At 45.6% G+C, this 16,079-nt stretch overlaps 1 protein-coding gene across 1 annotated transcript in view; it reads left to right on the forward strand.

Moving 5' to 3' along the window:
* The window catches only part of ANKFY1 (ankyrin repeat and FYVE domain containing 1), an 88,839-nt gene extending 72,762 nt beyond the window's left edge, over positions 1-16,077 (forward strand). Inside the window, exons 17-25 of the mRNA XM_058560030.1 lie at positions 258-414; positions 1,353-1,553; positions 3,176-3,352; positions 6,303-6,450; positions 6,919-7,009; positions 7,297-7,421; positions 9,337-9,483; positions 11,243-11,333; positions 11,992-16,077. Coding sequence (XP_058416013.1) covers positions 258-414; positions 1,353-1,553; positions 3,176-3,352; positions 6,303-6,450; positions 6,919-7,009; positions 7,297-7,421; positions 9,337-9,483; positions 11,243-11,333; positions 11,992-12,124 — 1,270 coding nt within the window. The 3' untranslated portion in view covers positions 12,125-16,077. The remainder of the gene's footprint in view (positions 1-257; positions 415-1,352; positions 1,554-3,175; positions 3,353-6,302; positions 6,451-6,918; positions 7,010-7,296; positions 7,422-9,336; positions 9,484-11,242; positions 11,334-11,991) is intronic.
* Positions 16,078-16,079: the final 2 nt, after the last annotated feature.

A 16,079-nucleotide genomic window follows, 5' to 3' on the forward strand; every position in this document is an offset into this window, starting at 1 on the left:
ATGCATGCCAATGTCCTGGGGGAGCTTTTAAGAATTTTGATGCCCAGGTTGCCCCCAAGACCAATTGCAGAAGAACCTGTGGGAGTGCGGCCCAGATACCAGTATTTGAGGCCAAAGGCCAAGGAGAGCAATCCTAGGCAGCGGCAGCTTTCCTGTTGGATTGGATGAGGCTGCTGCTGTACGTTTGTCAGCATGCCTTTAGACTAGGTGCAAGCATAGCTCTCAAAGCCTTCCTCTTATTTCCCATTCCCTTTCAGTGGCTGCGATGTGAATAGTCCCAGACAACCCGGTGCTAACGGAGAAGGAGAGGAAGAGGCCAGAGATGGGCAGACTCCCTTGCATTTGGCAGCCTCCTGGGGGCTAGAAGAGACCATACAGTGTCTTCTGGAGTTCGGTGCCAATGTGAACGCACAGGTATGGAGACTCTCTTTTCCAGGGAGATAGGTGATAACCTCAGAATTAGGGAAATCTCACTTTATCGCAAGGGACCTTGCAGATTCTCCAGTCCTGGCTCTGCATGAAGGGGGATAAGGTACAGACAGATGAAGTGACTCTCTCTGGGTCACACAGCCTGCTCAGTAATTTTAATGATTTCAGTTAAGACTTTTCTTCTTTGTGCCTTTGTCCTTTCTACAGCATGAGGAAGATTTGTCCAATCAACTTTTCTTTGCCTCCTATCCCTGTTAGTTATAGATTTCCTCTGCGAGTTTGTTCTAGTCCCAAGCTGAGTACTGTGTTTAGAAAGATGTTCTAATAGCTCAATTGAGCATCTCTGAGTTCTGTTCCTTGATGCTTTTCAATGTTCTAACCTTTGAAGATTTATGTATGCTGCCCTATAGCCAGATAAGGAGTGGTATAACTTAGAGATGAGGTTGACTACACATTTAAACCACATGTGTTTGTGCCCCAGGTCACTGGAGCATGAGGTAATGGGAAGTGGCTTTCAGACATCTCTGACCTCTTTATTTTATTTTATTATTATTATTATTTTTTTTTAACTTTTTAAATTTTATTTATTTATTTATTTTTCCCCAAAGCCCCAGTAGATAGTTGTACGTCATAGTTGCACATCCTTCTAGTTGCTGTATGTGGGACGCGGCCTCAGCATGGCCGGAGAAGCGGTGCATCGGTGTGCGCCCGGGATCCGAACCCGGGCCGCCAGCAGCAGAGCACGCACACTTAACCGCTAAGCCACGGGGCCGGCCCTCTGACCTCTTTAAAAGCTGATTTCAAACACAGGGTGGCAGTGTTGATTCTCAGAACTGAATTTGATTTAAAAGTTATCCCCCTTCATATTTTTCCCGAGTTTTATCTTTCATTTGGACTTTGAAATCTGTGTCTTGTTCCCATAGGATGCAGAAGGAAGAACGCCTGTTCATGTGGCCATTAGCAACCAACACAGTGTCATCATTCAGTTGTTGATTTCTCACCCTGATATCCACTTGAATGTACGAGACAGACAAGGGCTAACCCCTTTTGCCTGCGCCATGACTTACAAGAACAACAAGGCAGCTGAGGCCATCCTAAAACGAGAATCTGGGGCTGCTGAGCAGGTGAGTGACCAACACCCAGCACTCTCTGTGGTGCCCTGAACACAGCAGAACGTGATTCATGGAGACTAAACAAATGTCACCAACCAAACAGGTCTCTTCTATATAAAGACATTTGTTTTGAAATTATACTCCCTTTTCTTAAAATTTGGCCGTTTAGATGTCTTGTCAGTGCTGGATGAGATTTAATTGCTCTGCCCTATCTGTCAGCCACCTGATGGTACCATATGTAGAAGGAAGCTGGGGTGGCTGGGCCCAGTAATAGGAATTCTGTGGCATGTACAGCTGAGGTCATTCTTTGCTTTTGCTTGGTTGTTTAATTGCCCTAGTGGTGAATGTCTTAAGAAAATTTAAATTGAACTTGAGGAGCTTTTGGTGTGACGTTGGGGCGACTTTCTGAGTGTTTTAGAGGAGGAGTTGTCGTTCAGTTTCGCAGGTTAAGTTGTCCTTATTCTTTGTGGTTCTTTACCAGCTGCTAAATCTGGATGGTGAACTGTTGACCTGCAACAACAGATTGGGTGGGAAAGAACAGTAGCAGCTGGGCTGAGGTGGGAGCTAGGATGGGTTTGTTAAATCAGTCCTACAGACACTTGAATCTCCATCCAGCACGTAGAATACTGCCAAGATTGGTGAAAAGCCATTTATGGAGGTAAAGTAGAAACTTGGGACTGGAACAAAATGAAATACTAACATGGTTGAAGACCATTGGTTGATATTTCAGCCTTCTGTAGATCACTTTTCTTCAGCATTTGCATAAGTGTGACTGAATTGTGTAGATGTTAACCTCACCCTTGCTCAGGTAGTTAAAAGGTTCATGAGTGGAGATAGTCATCTCACATTTCCTCTCCATGTAGTATGAAACTGCTTCTGTTGATCAAAGTCCTTTGTAGATAGATTGCTTATGATTCCAGCACATGCTGTGGACGTGTGTGTGTGAGGGAGCATGGTGTGTGTGTAGCATGTTGGTGTCTCCCTCACTTCTCACTGAGCACTCATACTGCTATGACAGCTCTCATAACCATCCTCTAATGTGAGCTTTTGTCTGCTTTACATCAGTGGAGCAAAGTCTACGACATACTGTTGGCTGTCTCCCTCAACATGTACTATTTATTATCCTGTAGCTCAGCAAAAGAGAAAACTTGCTGAAACTTTCTGAAGATTTGTTTGCTCAGGAGTCAGCCTGGTATTGCATGCTGGGTGCTTGTTTTAGCCAAAGCAGGAGACTCCCAAGGCTAGTCTCCACCTTTGCCTTTCTCCACCTTTGCATCCCAGTATTTTGGTGCCTTCCTTTCCCTGTCCCTCAGGTTGTCTCTTTCTTGGCTTTCCAAGTCCAGCTCCTGCAGCAGGAGGGTGTCAGGGCAGCTTGGATCGGTGCAGTGGCTCCCTTTCTCTGACCATGTGAATGTCACCATGCACACGTGGTCATGTGCACAAATATATAGAATGGGTCTGCTAGGTGCCGGTAGGGGGAGCATTTAGTGTTGGTTCTTGGGAGGGAGCTTCCTGGAACAGAGGGAAGGACTATACCACGACCTCTCCAGTGGTCAGCACAGCTTGCAGGTGCTCAGGAGGCACTCTTGCAAGGGAGAGCCCACTAATACTTCAGTTCCCACTTGTTACTTTAGGTGGATAACAAGGGCCGGAATTTTCTTCACGTGGCAGTCCAGAACTCTGATATTGAAAGTGTCCTGTTCCTGATCAGTGTCCAAGCTAATGTGAATTCCAGAGTCCAGGATGCTTCCAAGTTGACCCCTTTGCACCTTGCGGTCCAAGCAGGCTCAGAGATTATCGTTCGCAATTTGGTAAGTGTCGCCAAAACATTATTGCATGTAACATGTAGGCAAAGCATGTTGTGCAGTGTGTGCGGAATCTCTCATCACAGGTGTTTTGCCAGGTATTGTGAAAGGCCAGCAGGAATTTGGGGAGCTGAGCCAACACAGCATCTCCAGATGCTGGAGAGAAGTTTTGAGAGAAAGCAGGATTTGGATGGCAGAGACAGGTGGGAGCATGAAGGGAAGGGAGATCCACTTCTGTTGTTTGCCTGCTCAGTGTCAGGCATCCAGCTGGTGCTTTCACATGAGCTGTCTCTCTTTTTTATTAGTCTTTTTTTAATTGAGGTATAACTGATATATTAGTTTCAGGTCTACAACATATTGATTTGATATTTGCATATATTGCAAAATGATCACCACAGTAAATCGAGTTAACATCTGTCACCATATATAGAAAAAAATTTTTTTTCTTGTGATGAGGACTTTTAAGATTTACTCTGTTAGCAACTTTCAAATGTACAATACAGTATTGTTAACTGTAGTCACCATGCTGTACATTATACCCCCATGATTTAGTTATTTATTTTATAAATGGAAGTGTGTACCTTTTGACATTTGACCTCCTTCACCATTTCATCCCCTCCGTACCCATCCCCCCACCTCTGGCAACTGCCAGTCTGTTCTCTGTATCTATGAGCTTGGTTTTTGTTTGTTTTTTAAATTCCACATATAAGTAAGATCATACAGTATTTATTTGTCTTTCTCTGTCTGACTTATTTCATTTAGCATAATGCCCTCAACGTCCATGCAGGTGGTTTCAAATGGCAAGATTTCCTTCTTTTTTATGGCTGAATAGTATTCCATTTATATATACCACATCTTCTTTATCCATTCATCTATCAGTGGACATTTAGGTTGTTTCTGTATCTTGGCTATTGTAAATAATGCTGCAGTGAACAAGGGGGTGCATATATCTTTTCAAATTAGTGTTTCCCTTGGGTAGATACCCAGAAGTAGGATTGCTGGATCATATGGTAGTTCTATTTTTAATTTTCGCAGGAACCTCCATACTGTTTTCCATAGTGGCTACACCAATTTACATTCCCACCAACAGTGCACAAGGGTTCCCTTTTCCCCACATCCTTGCCAACACTTGTTATTTCTTGTGTTTTTGGTAATAGCCATTCTAGCAAGTATGAGGTGATAGATATCTCATTGTGGTTTTGATTTGCATTTCCCTGATGCTTAGTGATGTTGAGCACTTTTTCGTGTACTTATTGGCCATCTGTGTGTTTTTTTTGGAAAAATGTCTGTTAAGATCCTCTGCTCGTTTTTAATCAGATTGTTTGGTTTTTTGCTATTGAGTTGTATGAGTTCTTTATATATTTTGGATATTAACCCCTTATCGGATATATGATTTGCAGATTTTTTCTTCCATTCAGTAAGTTGCCTTTTCATTTTGTTGATGGTTTCCTTTGCTCTGCAGAAGCTTTTTAGTTTGTAGTTCCACTTGTTTATTTTTGCTTTTGTTTCCTGTGCTTTTGGAGTCAGATCCAAAATATCATTGCCAAGGCCAGTGTCGGGGAGCTTACCACCTCTTAACTGTTGAAACCACCTGGAGGGGTGTAGGAAACTTTTTACATTTTACAAAGGAGGAAATTTGAGCTTAGAAAGAATTTTCTGGGCCGGCCCCGTGGCTTAGCGGTTAAATGCACGCACTCCGCTACTGGCGGCACGGGTTCGGATCCCGGGCGCGCACCGTCGCACCGCTTCTCTGGCCTTGCTGAGGCCACGTCCCACATACAGCAACTAGAAGGATGTGCAGCTATGACATGCAACTGTCTACTGGCGCTTTGGGGGCGGGGGGGGGGGATTAAAAAAAAAAAAGAATTTTCTTTTCCTTAAGATTATCAGCTAGTCAGTAGTGTAGCTGGGATTTTAGCCATTTCTATTTGACTTCAAAGCCTGCCTTTTCCAGCACAACATAATGCTGCCTAGACGGGAAGGGTCTGAACAAAGATATGGAGACTGGAAAGTGCATGTGGTGTGTTTAAGTAGAAAAGTTTGGTTGAAATTTGGGTAGAGAGTAGGAGATGTGGTTGGAGAGGCAGGTAGAGACCAGATTGTGAGTGTCATGTTTCAGACCAAGAACTGTGAGCAGCCTTTATCCTTGCGGCCATGGAGAAACCCTTGTTAAGTGTTTGAACTAAGAGTATGGTCCAGAGCCAAGACCAGGGCTCCGTGTCACCTGGCCGGCGCCTAAGAGCTGGCAGTTGCTGGTGCCTCCCATCAGCCCCAGGTGCATGCTGCAGAACTGGCCACTGGGGCGCTTGACCAGCCTTTGGTGCCCTGCCATTTTTGTTTTTGAAAAATGCTTTTTAGAAAAACCTTTATGACTTGATATGTGTTAGAGCTGAGAGAGCATTTACCTTGGGGGTGGAATATGAGGGGGTGGGGTCGCGAGTGAAGAGGCCTAGGGGAGGCAATGGCAGTGAGAGATGGACTGGAGAATGATTGAGGAGGTGGATCTGATGGACACCAGACACAGACTGGACATGGGGGAAACAGCTAAGGAGGCAGAGGTGGGCCTCAATGTAGTAGGGAATCAGGCCATGTGTTCATTAATTTGCCTGCCACCCTGAGAGCCTAAGGAGGTTTTACTTATATAAGCAGTGGACACCCTTATATAGTGCAGTGAACACCACTGCCGTCCTGTGTAGTTTTATATACCAAAGTCTTAGAAGTAGAATTTCTGTGTCCTAAGGGAATGGCTTTTTAACATTTTGTTAATTGCCTGTTTGCCCTTGGGACAGGTTTTGCTGGCTTATGCCTCACCAGGAGTGTGTGTGAGGCCTTTATGCTCCCAGCTTTGGCACCAGGGCAGACTCCGTGGATATTAGAAGACAGACAGGCTTGCTCCCTTAAGTGGGACCCTGGTTGGTTGTGGTAGAGAGGCTGCTCATGTAATCAACTTCAACAGCTTCTTGCAGGAGCCAAAGTGAATGAATTAACCAAGCACCGCCAGACCGCCCTCCATCTCGCTGCCCAGCAGGACCTGCCCACCATCTGCTCAGTCCTCTTAGAGAATGGAGTGGACTTTGCTGCTGTGGATGAGAATGGAAATAATGGTAATTACCAGTCATTCCCCTGTGTCCAGTGCTGAATGCCTTAAGCAGTCCCTCCATTCTGGGGGTGGAGGTGCACTGCGCCCTTGAATCTTCTTGCCCTCAAGGAGGTTGGCTTTTACAGGGCAGAGCTGTGACAGGAAATGCTCTGAGCAGGGCATCCAGTCTGTCACTGACCAGGCCCTGGGTCAGCCTTCCAGTCGGAATGGTAACCCTAAAAGTCTCAAGTGGCTTCTTGTGAAACCATTACATCTCATCTTTGGATAACTGCGGAAGCAGAAACCAAACTCTTACGAGGTTGCGTTTATGACTTATTCTTGGGGGTGGTGAAGATGGAAAAGATGGCTCTGTGAGTGGACAGTGGCTGCTCTGGCTAAGTCCCATTTAGAGGGAGGTTTGTGAGGGTGAGGAGGAGTTGAGATTTTCTGCATGTGCTTCTGGGCTGGCACAGTAAGAGGATTTACTCCCCAGCTCTTCATCTCGCTGTCATGCACGGTCGGCTCAACAACATCCGGGTCCTTCTGACAGAGTGCACTGTGGACGCCGAAGCCTTTAATCTGAGGTGAGTGTGTGTGGTCCAGAGCAGAGGCCAGGGCTCCTCAGAGCTGGTGGTCACTGGTGCCTTGCGTTATCCCCAGGTGCACGCTGCAGAACTGGCCACTAGGGCACTTGACCAGCCTTTGGAAGCCTGGAATTTTTCATTTTGTAAAATACTTTTAAAAAAACTTTGATGACCTTTTATGTGTCCTTTAGATTTATCCAGCATCACAGAGTTCAGAAAATTCCATTTCTTTTGTGCAGGATGGCCGTGGCAGATAGGTACCTAACTTTTCCAACTTGTTTTATCAGAGGCCAGTCGCCACTACACATTTTGGGACAATATGGCAAAGAGAACGCAGCAGCCATCTTTGATCTCTTCTTAGAGTGCATGCCTGAGTATCCTCTAGATAAACCAGATGCAGAAGGAAACACAGGTATGTAATAAGGTGTTTGTATGTCCTCTCTTACTTGTATTCTTTGCTTCCTGGAAAAACAAGAGCCCAGGCACACATGTCATTATTTAAGGGCATTCAGCCCAGTGCATTTCGGCTGGGCTCTGTGAGCATCTGTCACAGATCCCTGCTGTGGAATGTGGCAGTGTCTGATTTTAGGCACAAGCACATCTGAAGTGTATCTGGTGCTCCAAAGCCATACCTGTGTCCAAACAGGCCTGCCCTCCTGTTTTTATTGCTTTCATCTACCTCTTGTCCAGTCAGCTAGGGCCCTACCCAAGCTCCCAAATCCTGGGAGAGAGATAAACTGTAACCACCTCACAGATGCTTCAAAGGCGGATATGTGTTACAGTATGTGTTAACGTGCTTTGAAAAAGTGGCAAGTTATACAGTCATGCAACACATAACAACGTTTCAGTTAATGACAGACCACATATGTGACGGTGGTCCCATAAGATCAGTACTGTACAGCCTGGGTGTGTAGTAGGCTAGACCATCTACTGCCATCTACTACGTTGTTCACACAACAAAATCGCCTAACGACACATTTCTCAGAATGTGTCCCCATCATTAAGTGATGCATGTCTGTATACAGATAAGGGCTGACGTCTTATTGAGGGGGATTAATATATAGGCCTCTCATGGTGTTACTGTAGCTACCCACAATCACTATGTTAATTTGGGTAGCTTTGATAGTTTTTTTGATATACTTTTTATTTAATACTCACACAACCCTATAAGGTAAGCAGTGCATATAGTGTGTCCCCATTTTTCAAGTAAGGAAACAAAGATGAAACCCAGATCTCTTTCTTCCCAGCCCAGAGCTCTCTGAGCACTTTGCTGCTGCAGTAGTCCTGTTCATTCGCCCTCACGCCAGGCAGACCCTCCATGGCCTTTAGCAGAAATGCAGCCACCAAGGGGTGTCCTGAACCTTAGCATGGGACCAAATATTTTGTCATCAGTTCTTGGCCTTGGGAAGAGTTCTTGATATATGAACGTGTTTTTTAAGCCAGCAGTGATGAGCCTGAGCTTCAGAGGAGTCAGCCCTGGGAGTGAGCTGCTGGACCCAGCACATACTCCAGTGAGCACCATTGTCCAGGAGCAGGTAAACAGGCAGGCAGGCAGGTGCTTCACCACAGGCTTCTGAATCACTTGGACCTGGTTTCAAATACCTAGCTCTGTCAAAGTCTAGCGGGGTGACTCTGGGTAAATTTTGTAACCTTTCTATGCCTGTTTTCTCATTTGAAATAATAACCCTCATCTTACTGGATCATTTAAAGAATTAGATGAAAGAATTTAAATAAAGTGTCTGGTAAAGGTAAGCAAAGGGGAGCCGCTATTAGCTGTAATGTTAGTAGCGAGGGCCAGTAGGATGGCCTGGCCAGAGCCTGGGTTCCCACTGGGCCTGCACCTGCACAGAAGAGAGGCTTCATGGGGCAGAAGAACTTTCTGGAGCATGTTGCCCACTCTGATTTTTTTTCTCCGTGTGTACATACTTCACAGATCTTTAGATTTAGTTACGTTGTGTAAAAAGAGCTTTGTCCTCCCAGTGTTGCATGCCAGAGGAAGGCAACTGAGACGATGTATTTTCCCTTCAGTGTCTGATCCCTCCTCAGTTCTCTTGTAGCCAAAGCTCTGAATGGGCAAGAATATGTCTCTGGAGCTGGAGCTGCTCTGGAGTCCCCTGGCTCGTGGCCGGGTCCTTGACTGGAAGATGCTGCAGATCCTCTGGGGAGGTCTCACCAGAGCCACAGGGCCTCTATTTGTCGGTGGGGACTTTCCTAACAAATGTCTTGCCAGCGGTCTGTCCTGCCCTCAGCTGTCCTCTACCAACCCTTTGGCAGTGCCAGGCTGGGCCCAAGAGGGAAGTAGCCCTGCCTGTGGTTTTGTTTTCCAGTGCTGCTCTTAGCATACATGAAAGGGAATGCCAACTTGTGCCGTGCCATCGTCCGGTCTGGGGCTCGCCTTGGGGTGAACAATAACCAAGGAGTCAACATTTTCAACTATCAGGTTGCCACCAAGCAACTTCTATTTAGACTGTTAGGTGAGTGGCTCACTTTCTGCTGTTTCAGTGCATGCACAGTTATAATGTTGATTATCTAGATGTATTAATGATTTTTAAATCTCATAATGACTTGCTCCAAGATCTGAACCAGTAGTTTTCCAGACACCATATAGGACTTTTTCTGTGAATGCCATGAAGGGCCTTTGAGCAATGGTGGGAAGGTCACTGTTGGCAGTCTCTTTTCAGAGTGCTCCCCCCTTGCGGCCCCCATTGGTTTCCCACATCCCCTGATCCTACCAGAAATCCATAAGCTCCAGGCAGGTCACCCTTACCATGGCTCCTGGCTGCTTTTCTGCACACCCTTGTTCTTCAGTTGATTCAGATTCTCTGCATCCTTCAGAATGGCCTTCTGCTTCAGCCCCCATTGACTCTTCCTCCTCTGTGTTCCTTTTGTGGAGAGGAGAGCTTCACTCTTGATGATTTCATATTTGCAAGTTTTTACTTGTCCCTGTTGAGGTGGCAGAAAGAATCAGAATTCCTCAAGTGCCTGCATGTCACTGTGCTGTCATCACCCACAGTGGAGACAGACAGGGGTTGTTAGCCCCATGGTAAGGGCAGAGAAACGAGCTCAGAGATACTTAGTAGCTATGTGGTCTTGATGTAGGTGACTTGCCCAAGGTCACAAAGCTGGTTTGTAGCAGAGCCAGTGCTAAAGCACAGTGTTTCTGTGCTATCTCGTCTACTATTTGCCATGCAAATAGTTGGCCTTTTAAGAGCTCAGAATAGTGGGGCTGGCCCTGTGGCGTAGTGGTTAAGTTTGGCACGCTCCACTTTGGCGGCCTGGGTTCACAGGTTCAGATCCCAGGCGTGGACCTACACCACTCCTCAGCCACGCTGGGGTGGCAACCCACATACAAAGTAGAGGAAGACTGGCACAGATGTTAGCTCAGGGCTAATCTTCCTCACCAAAAACAAAGAGCTCAGAATAGGAGCCCATCACAGTGCTGGTATGTAGCTGCTTGGTAATGACTGACTCACGTGCTGCTTTCTCACTGTGAGCTCAGTCTGAGTCTGTGTATAGAGCATTCAGAACAGTGCATGGCGTATAGTTTAGTGTTTCCTAAATAAAACTAGTGATTCTTGCTATTATCTACACTGATAACTCCCAACCTAAAATGTCCCACAGCTTCCAGAAACTCAAAACTGAACTCTTCATCTGCTCTAGTTGTTTCTCATGTCTTTTCTCTGCCGGTGGTCCCACCACAGACTCAGTCATTCCATCTAGAAACCTGGGAATCACCTTTGTCTGCTGTCTGTCCCCTGCCTCCCTCTCCCATCCCCCACTTCTGTTCAGTCACCAAATCTCAGATTCTGCCTCCTCACTTGCTCTTGTCTTGGTCCCCTCCTCCCTGTCGCCCTTACCATTTGGCCCTGCCAGTCTTTCTAGCTGTTGGTCTCTGCTCTCTCCCCGCCGTTCCTTACACTCCAGCCATCCCTAACTGTGTGTATTTCCTCCTCAGACACTGTGCTGTCTCACTACCTGGGACACTCTTTTCTTCTCCCCCATCTGCCTGGCAGATGCTGGTTCTCCATATTCTCCTCTGTGATGCTTTCCCTGACCCAGTTAGAATCTATTGCTCCTTCTTCCCTCATGTCACTCTGTGACATTTCACATGGTGAAGGAGGTCAAATGTCTGCTTTATTTACTGGTCTGTTTCCCTGCTCCCTCGAAGCTCTGAGTCTTGCCTGGCACAGTCACTGTCTGACAGGAACTAGTCTTCTCCTGTTTGTGTTACAGATATGCTGTCCAAGGAGCCTCCGTGGTGTGACGGCTCCAACTGCTACGAGTGCACTGCCAAGTTTGGAGTCACAACTCGCAAACATCATTGGTAAGACCCCCCTAACGACACTAATCAGAGGAGTGAGGGGACTTCCGCTGATGTCATTGCTTCCACCTTTTTCCACGATAAGCCAGGAACTTGCCAAGGCCTTGCACTCTCCTGAGTAAAACCTGACAAATGGAGTGAGGAGATGACAGGACTGTGCACACCTTTACTGATGTAGGGAGGGCAGAGGGCACTCAGACTGGTGGCTTTCCTGCTGAATGTTGGGGTCACAGGTCCTAGGCAGCCTGTCAGGCCTTGGGTCATCTTCCCCAGGCTTCCTGCGTGTGGCAAAACTGAGCTGAGTTCCCTCCCTCAGAGGAAGTGTGCCTCTAGCCTGAGCACGGCTGCTCCACAGAGAACTGAGTTGTTGTTCCCATTAAAATGAGACAGTTCTATGGCTACTGCTGAGCTCATCTTGATCTTTAAAGAAAGAGCCTTCTGCAGTATCACTTTAACTTAATTATTGGCTAGAATTTTGTTTTCATGGACTATAAATTATACATGCATTGGAGTAACTCGGCTGGCAAGGGGCAGAGCTGACCACAGAGTTCTGTCGTGGGCTTGCCTTGTCTGCCAAGGGCGCTGCTGTGGCTGTCCTCAAGCACTGGAAGCAGTCCGCTCTTTAGCACCACTCTCATGCTTCCTTTCTTTGCTTCCACAGTCGTCACTGCGGACGTCTTCTTTGCCATAAATGCTCGACCAAGGAGATTCCTATTATAAAGTTTGATCTGAACAAGCCTGTGCGAGTTTGCAACATTTGCTTTGATGTACTGACTTTGGGTGGGGTCTCTTAGTGAGCCCACAGGAGGGTCCAGGCCACGTCTCCAGTCACCTCCCCAGCAGCTGCTCTGCTCACCAGCCTGACCCCACCCAGAGCAGGAGCTGGCATTCGTCTTCCTGCAGCAATAGACTGGAACAGTTAAGGACCATGGTGTGATAGATGCCATTTCAAATGATTCTGTATGATTGTCAGCGTGTCGGACTGTGATTGAGTTCATTAGATGTCTCACTAATTGGACCAGGCCATTTAGCCTAAGTTGTAAATGTAATAGGAATTAAACCGCATTCTGCTAGCAACATAGAAGGACACTTCGAAAACCATTTTCCCTTCCAGTAGCTTAATGTCCATCTCAGAGCATTCATGAAGTCTTCCTGCCTGGGCGGACTTACTAGGCAGAACCTAACAGTAGGAAGCTGGCGTCTGGCTGCTCCATGAGAGCTGGCTTTGCTCTAGGGTAAGTGGCTATGGACTTCTGCACAGTGTTTTCATAAAGATGATAGGATCCTCTTGCCCTGAAGTCTTTTTTTTTTTTGAAAAGCTAAGCTGTATTTTTAGTGAGCTACCCCTTTAAAAAAGGTGAAATCTTTCTAAACAGGGTTCAAAGATGAGAGCTAAAAAATCGTGGCCTTAACAACTGAAAGCTTTACCAGTATTCATGCTCCTCAGGTGTCAGGGGTGCAGTCTGGCAGCTTGACACCTCCCAGCAGCCATCTCATTCTCTCATCTAGCTGTGTCCCGTCTGTGGAGTCCTCGGTCCCTCTGCCACTAGGGAGTGGTGGAGGAAATGCACTTTGATTGTGCTGCACTTTTTATATAGCTGCATTATTGGTGATTCCAATTTAAAAATCCATATTCAAAAATATCCTCACACATCCATGCATCAATGATTCTAATGATCAGCTTGGACTGGGCCTGACCTCACACAAAGTCTTAAAAGAAAAACCCCTGCAGAGTGTCACTTGGAGCAAGAGAGTCACACAGGCCAAGTGATGAGAAGGGGAATCCCAGCCTCAGGCTGTGCCATCTCCTTGACATGAATGCTTCTTGCTGGACCCTTCCCTAGTTATGCTGTGAGTGCTGTTGGTCCCCCGTCCCAGGTCTGTATAGCTTGCCCTGCCCCATAAGAGCCAACAGCCAAAGGCCCTGGCCAAGCGTGTGTGACCCTGTTTTGGAAGGCTCTGGCTTGTGTGCTGAGTGAGGCCCCCACAGCTTATTGGGCCATAGTCGCTGCTAGTATATAGCTTAACCCTGAGGTGTTAAACTTTTCTTTTGAAGGTTTGGCCAGTTTTTTAAAAATGCACATTTAAAGAGAAACTTCTACCACTGCCTTGGAAAAAAAAAAAAACAACTCTGAGATGAGCAACGTGTGTACAGTTATACTCGGAGATTAACCGTCTCAATCATACATGCTGATTTTTTCAGACATTTAATAACCACTACATTTTATTTGCATTAATGAAATATGGATACATGTGTAAAAGGGACTAAATATTTTTTTGCAAGAGCCTGTTTTTTTGTTTGTTTCTTTTGGATAGTGGTATGTCCTCTACGTTGCTGTAGATTTATACATTCTGTTGCCTAAATGTGTGTGTAAAATGAGCTGATAAACCAGAGTGCTACTTTTTTTTAATATTTCTGTGATTTATAAGATATATATGCTTCCCATGTTAATATGAGCTTGTGTACAGTGTTCAAAAGAAAAAATTAATTAGAAGAGTTGCCCTGTCCTCTAAAGTCTGTGACGTATTTCATATAGAATTTTTATAGAAAAACAACTAGTCTTGGCAAACACTTGATCATGTAAGGCATGTGGTCAGTTTCCATTTTCTGTTGCCTGAACAGGGCCACGAGGAAGTAGGGCTTTAGTTAGGTGGCTTGATTCTTTAATTGGAAAGTAAGATAATATGCTTCAGATATGAATTGAGGTGGTTGGTACTTTTATACTTGTTCTTTTAACATTCATGGTGGAGAGAGGAGGACGGGAAATCAATCAAGTGTGAGGCTGACTGTCCTGCCCCTGCCCTGCCATACCAATTTCAATAACAGTCTTGCCTCTAATTGCACTTAAAATCATGTTTAAAATATGTTGAGTCAAGCTTCTCTTTCTTCAGAATCCAGGGATAGCTATGGTACTGAGCAGCCATGGATTGGGGGAACATTTTGTGAGTTATGCATTGGCTTCAGGGTGTGTTCTTGTAGATCTAGAGAAAGCACCTTTCCACAGTCTTAGGAAATCTCCCTGCCCATGCTGATGCTTACTGGGCTGCACTCAGCAGGTTCCTTGAGTGGTGGCTGCCGGGTGGGACTTCACGAGCTCTCAGTCCCCTTTGTGTTCTCCAAGCTGTCAGACTTGACTACAGAACTGCCTAGCTGTTCTTGTTAAATTTTAATCCATAGCTTAAATACTAGTAGCAAAACTTCAATTTTATTCATTCAGAAAGTTGCCAGTTGTGAATGAGTAGAGCAGGAAGAGTAAATTTTACTGAAATATAATTTGCTGTATCAGTCAACATTGTTACGCTGAATTAGCTTTTTAACTGCCTCTTGCTCATCACCATATTTATTATACAGTATATTCTTAACAGTCTTTGTTTTAAAGAGGAAGGTACAAACCATGTGCTATATGTAAATCGAATGGCTAAAAGTAACTTGCTATGATCCTATAACAGGAATTTCCCACAAACGTAAGTGCCTACACTTAGGACTTTTTAACTTTCAGTTATCTTCTTAGTGATGTCTCACTGAACGATGTGTTAGAACATGTGTTCCATTTGGAGTTGGTTGCCTGTGCACTGTCAACCCCAATTGCCAATTTAGTCGTGGCTGGATTAGACTGCTCAGTTCACCTGCCATATTCTCTCCAGGAGTGGGGTCCATGTGACCATCAGTCCTCTACCTCAGAGCCCTGAGTCACTTCTGACTGCCCTATTCAGCTTCCTCACTCTTCTCCCTGAATGGGGTCCCTGCATGGAGCTTGGCATGCTTGTGGGTTCACCACCACTCCCAAGTCATGTCCCCCACCTCTTGTATTGAATGGTATTGTGTTAATCTTGTCCGTAGGCATGAAGTGGAGGGAAAGTCTTAGGAGCAGGAGAGCCTTGATTTCTATCTAGGATTCTTTTATCTGAAGAAAAAGAACACTATTGAACTATGTAATGCTTAGACCTGAGAGGCAAACTAACTCCCCAGGTGACAGTAGCATGAGCGAGTAAATGTAACACTTCCATGACAGATTCACCCGGAGCTTGCAGGTTTGAGCCTGGGAGAGAGCTCCTGAAACAAGCTTTCTTCAGGACCTGGGGTTGCAGCCCTCAGGACAAGCCCCAGAAGAACTGGGCATGGGGTTCGCTAGCCCAGCCCCCACTAATCTGAAGCACCAAAGCTCCCCACCCCCAGCCGGGGAGAGGAGGAAGCAGAGGGCAAACAACTTCTAAAGGATTTTGGAAGCCACATTCTCATTTTATGGAAGTACTCTAGTGAAAAGCTGATTGTTTTACAAGATACTAAACACTTATTAAATTCCCGGAAGTTATCATAGATGCCTTAAAGACTTTCTTTGGAAGATCATTGCCTGTACAGTTCTTTTTTTGTGTGGCATAGATAATATATTAACCTGTTACAACTGACAACATTGGTTTTCTGTAGCTAGGGAATCTTGATTTGGCAGACTGTTTGACTTAATGACTTGTCCTTTTTTGGCAAATGTGTGGAGTTGGCTGTTACCGTGACATACTTATGTGACACCCAGGGGAAGAGCAGCAGCTGGGCAGGAACTGCAGGCACACATTTTCAGTTGATCACCTTGGCTTCCAAGCCACTGTGGGTGATGCTCAGTGTGGGACAGATAGGACCATGGCGCTTATCCGCATTGTTTCTTTGGAGTCCATGTAATGGAATGTATTTTTCAATTACTGATATTTGCATTTTCTGTAACAATTCCTTATAATAAAATGAGGTAAAATTGTGCA

The sequence above is a fragment of the Diceros bicornis genome, chromosome 18, assembly GCF_020826845.1.
Source record: "Diceros bicornis minor isolate mBicDic1 chromosome 18, mDicBic1.mat.cur, whole genome shotgun sequence".
In the NCBI taxonomy this organism is placed as follows: domain Eukaryota; kingdom Metazoa; phylum Chordata; class Mammalia; order Perissodactyla; family Rhinocerotidae; genus Diceros; species Diceros bicornis.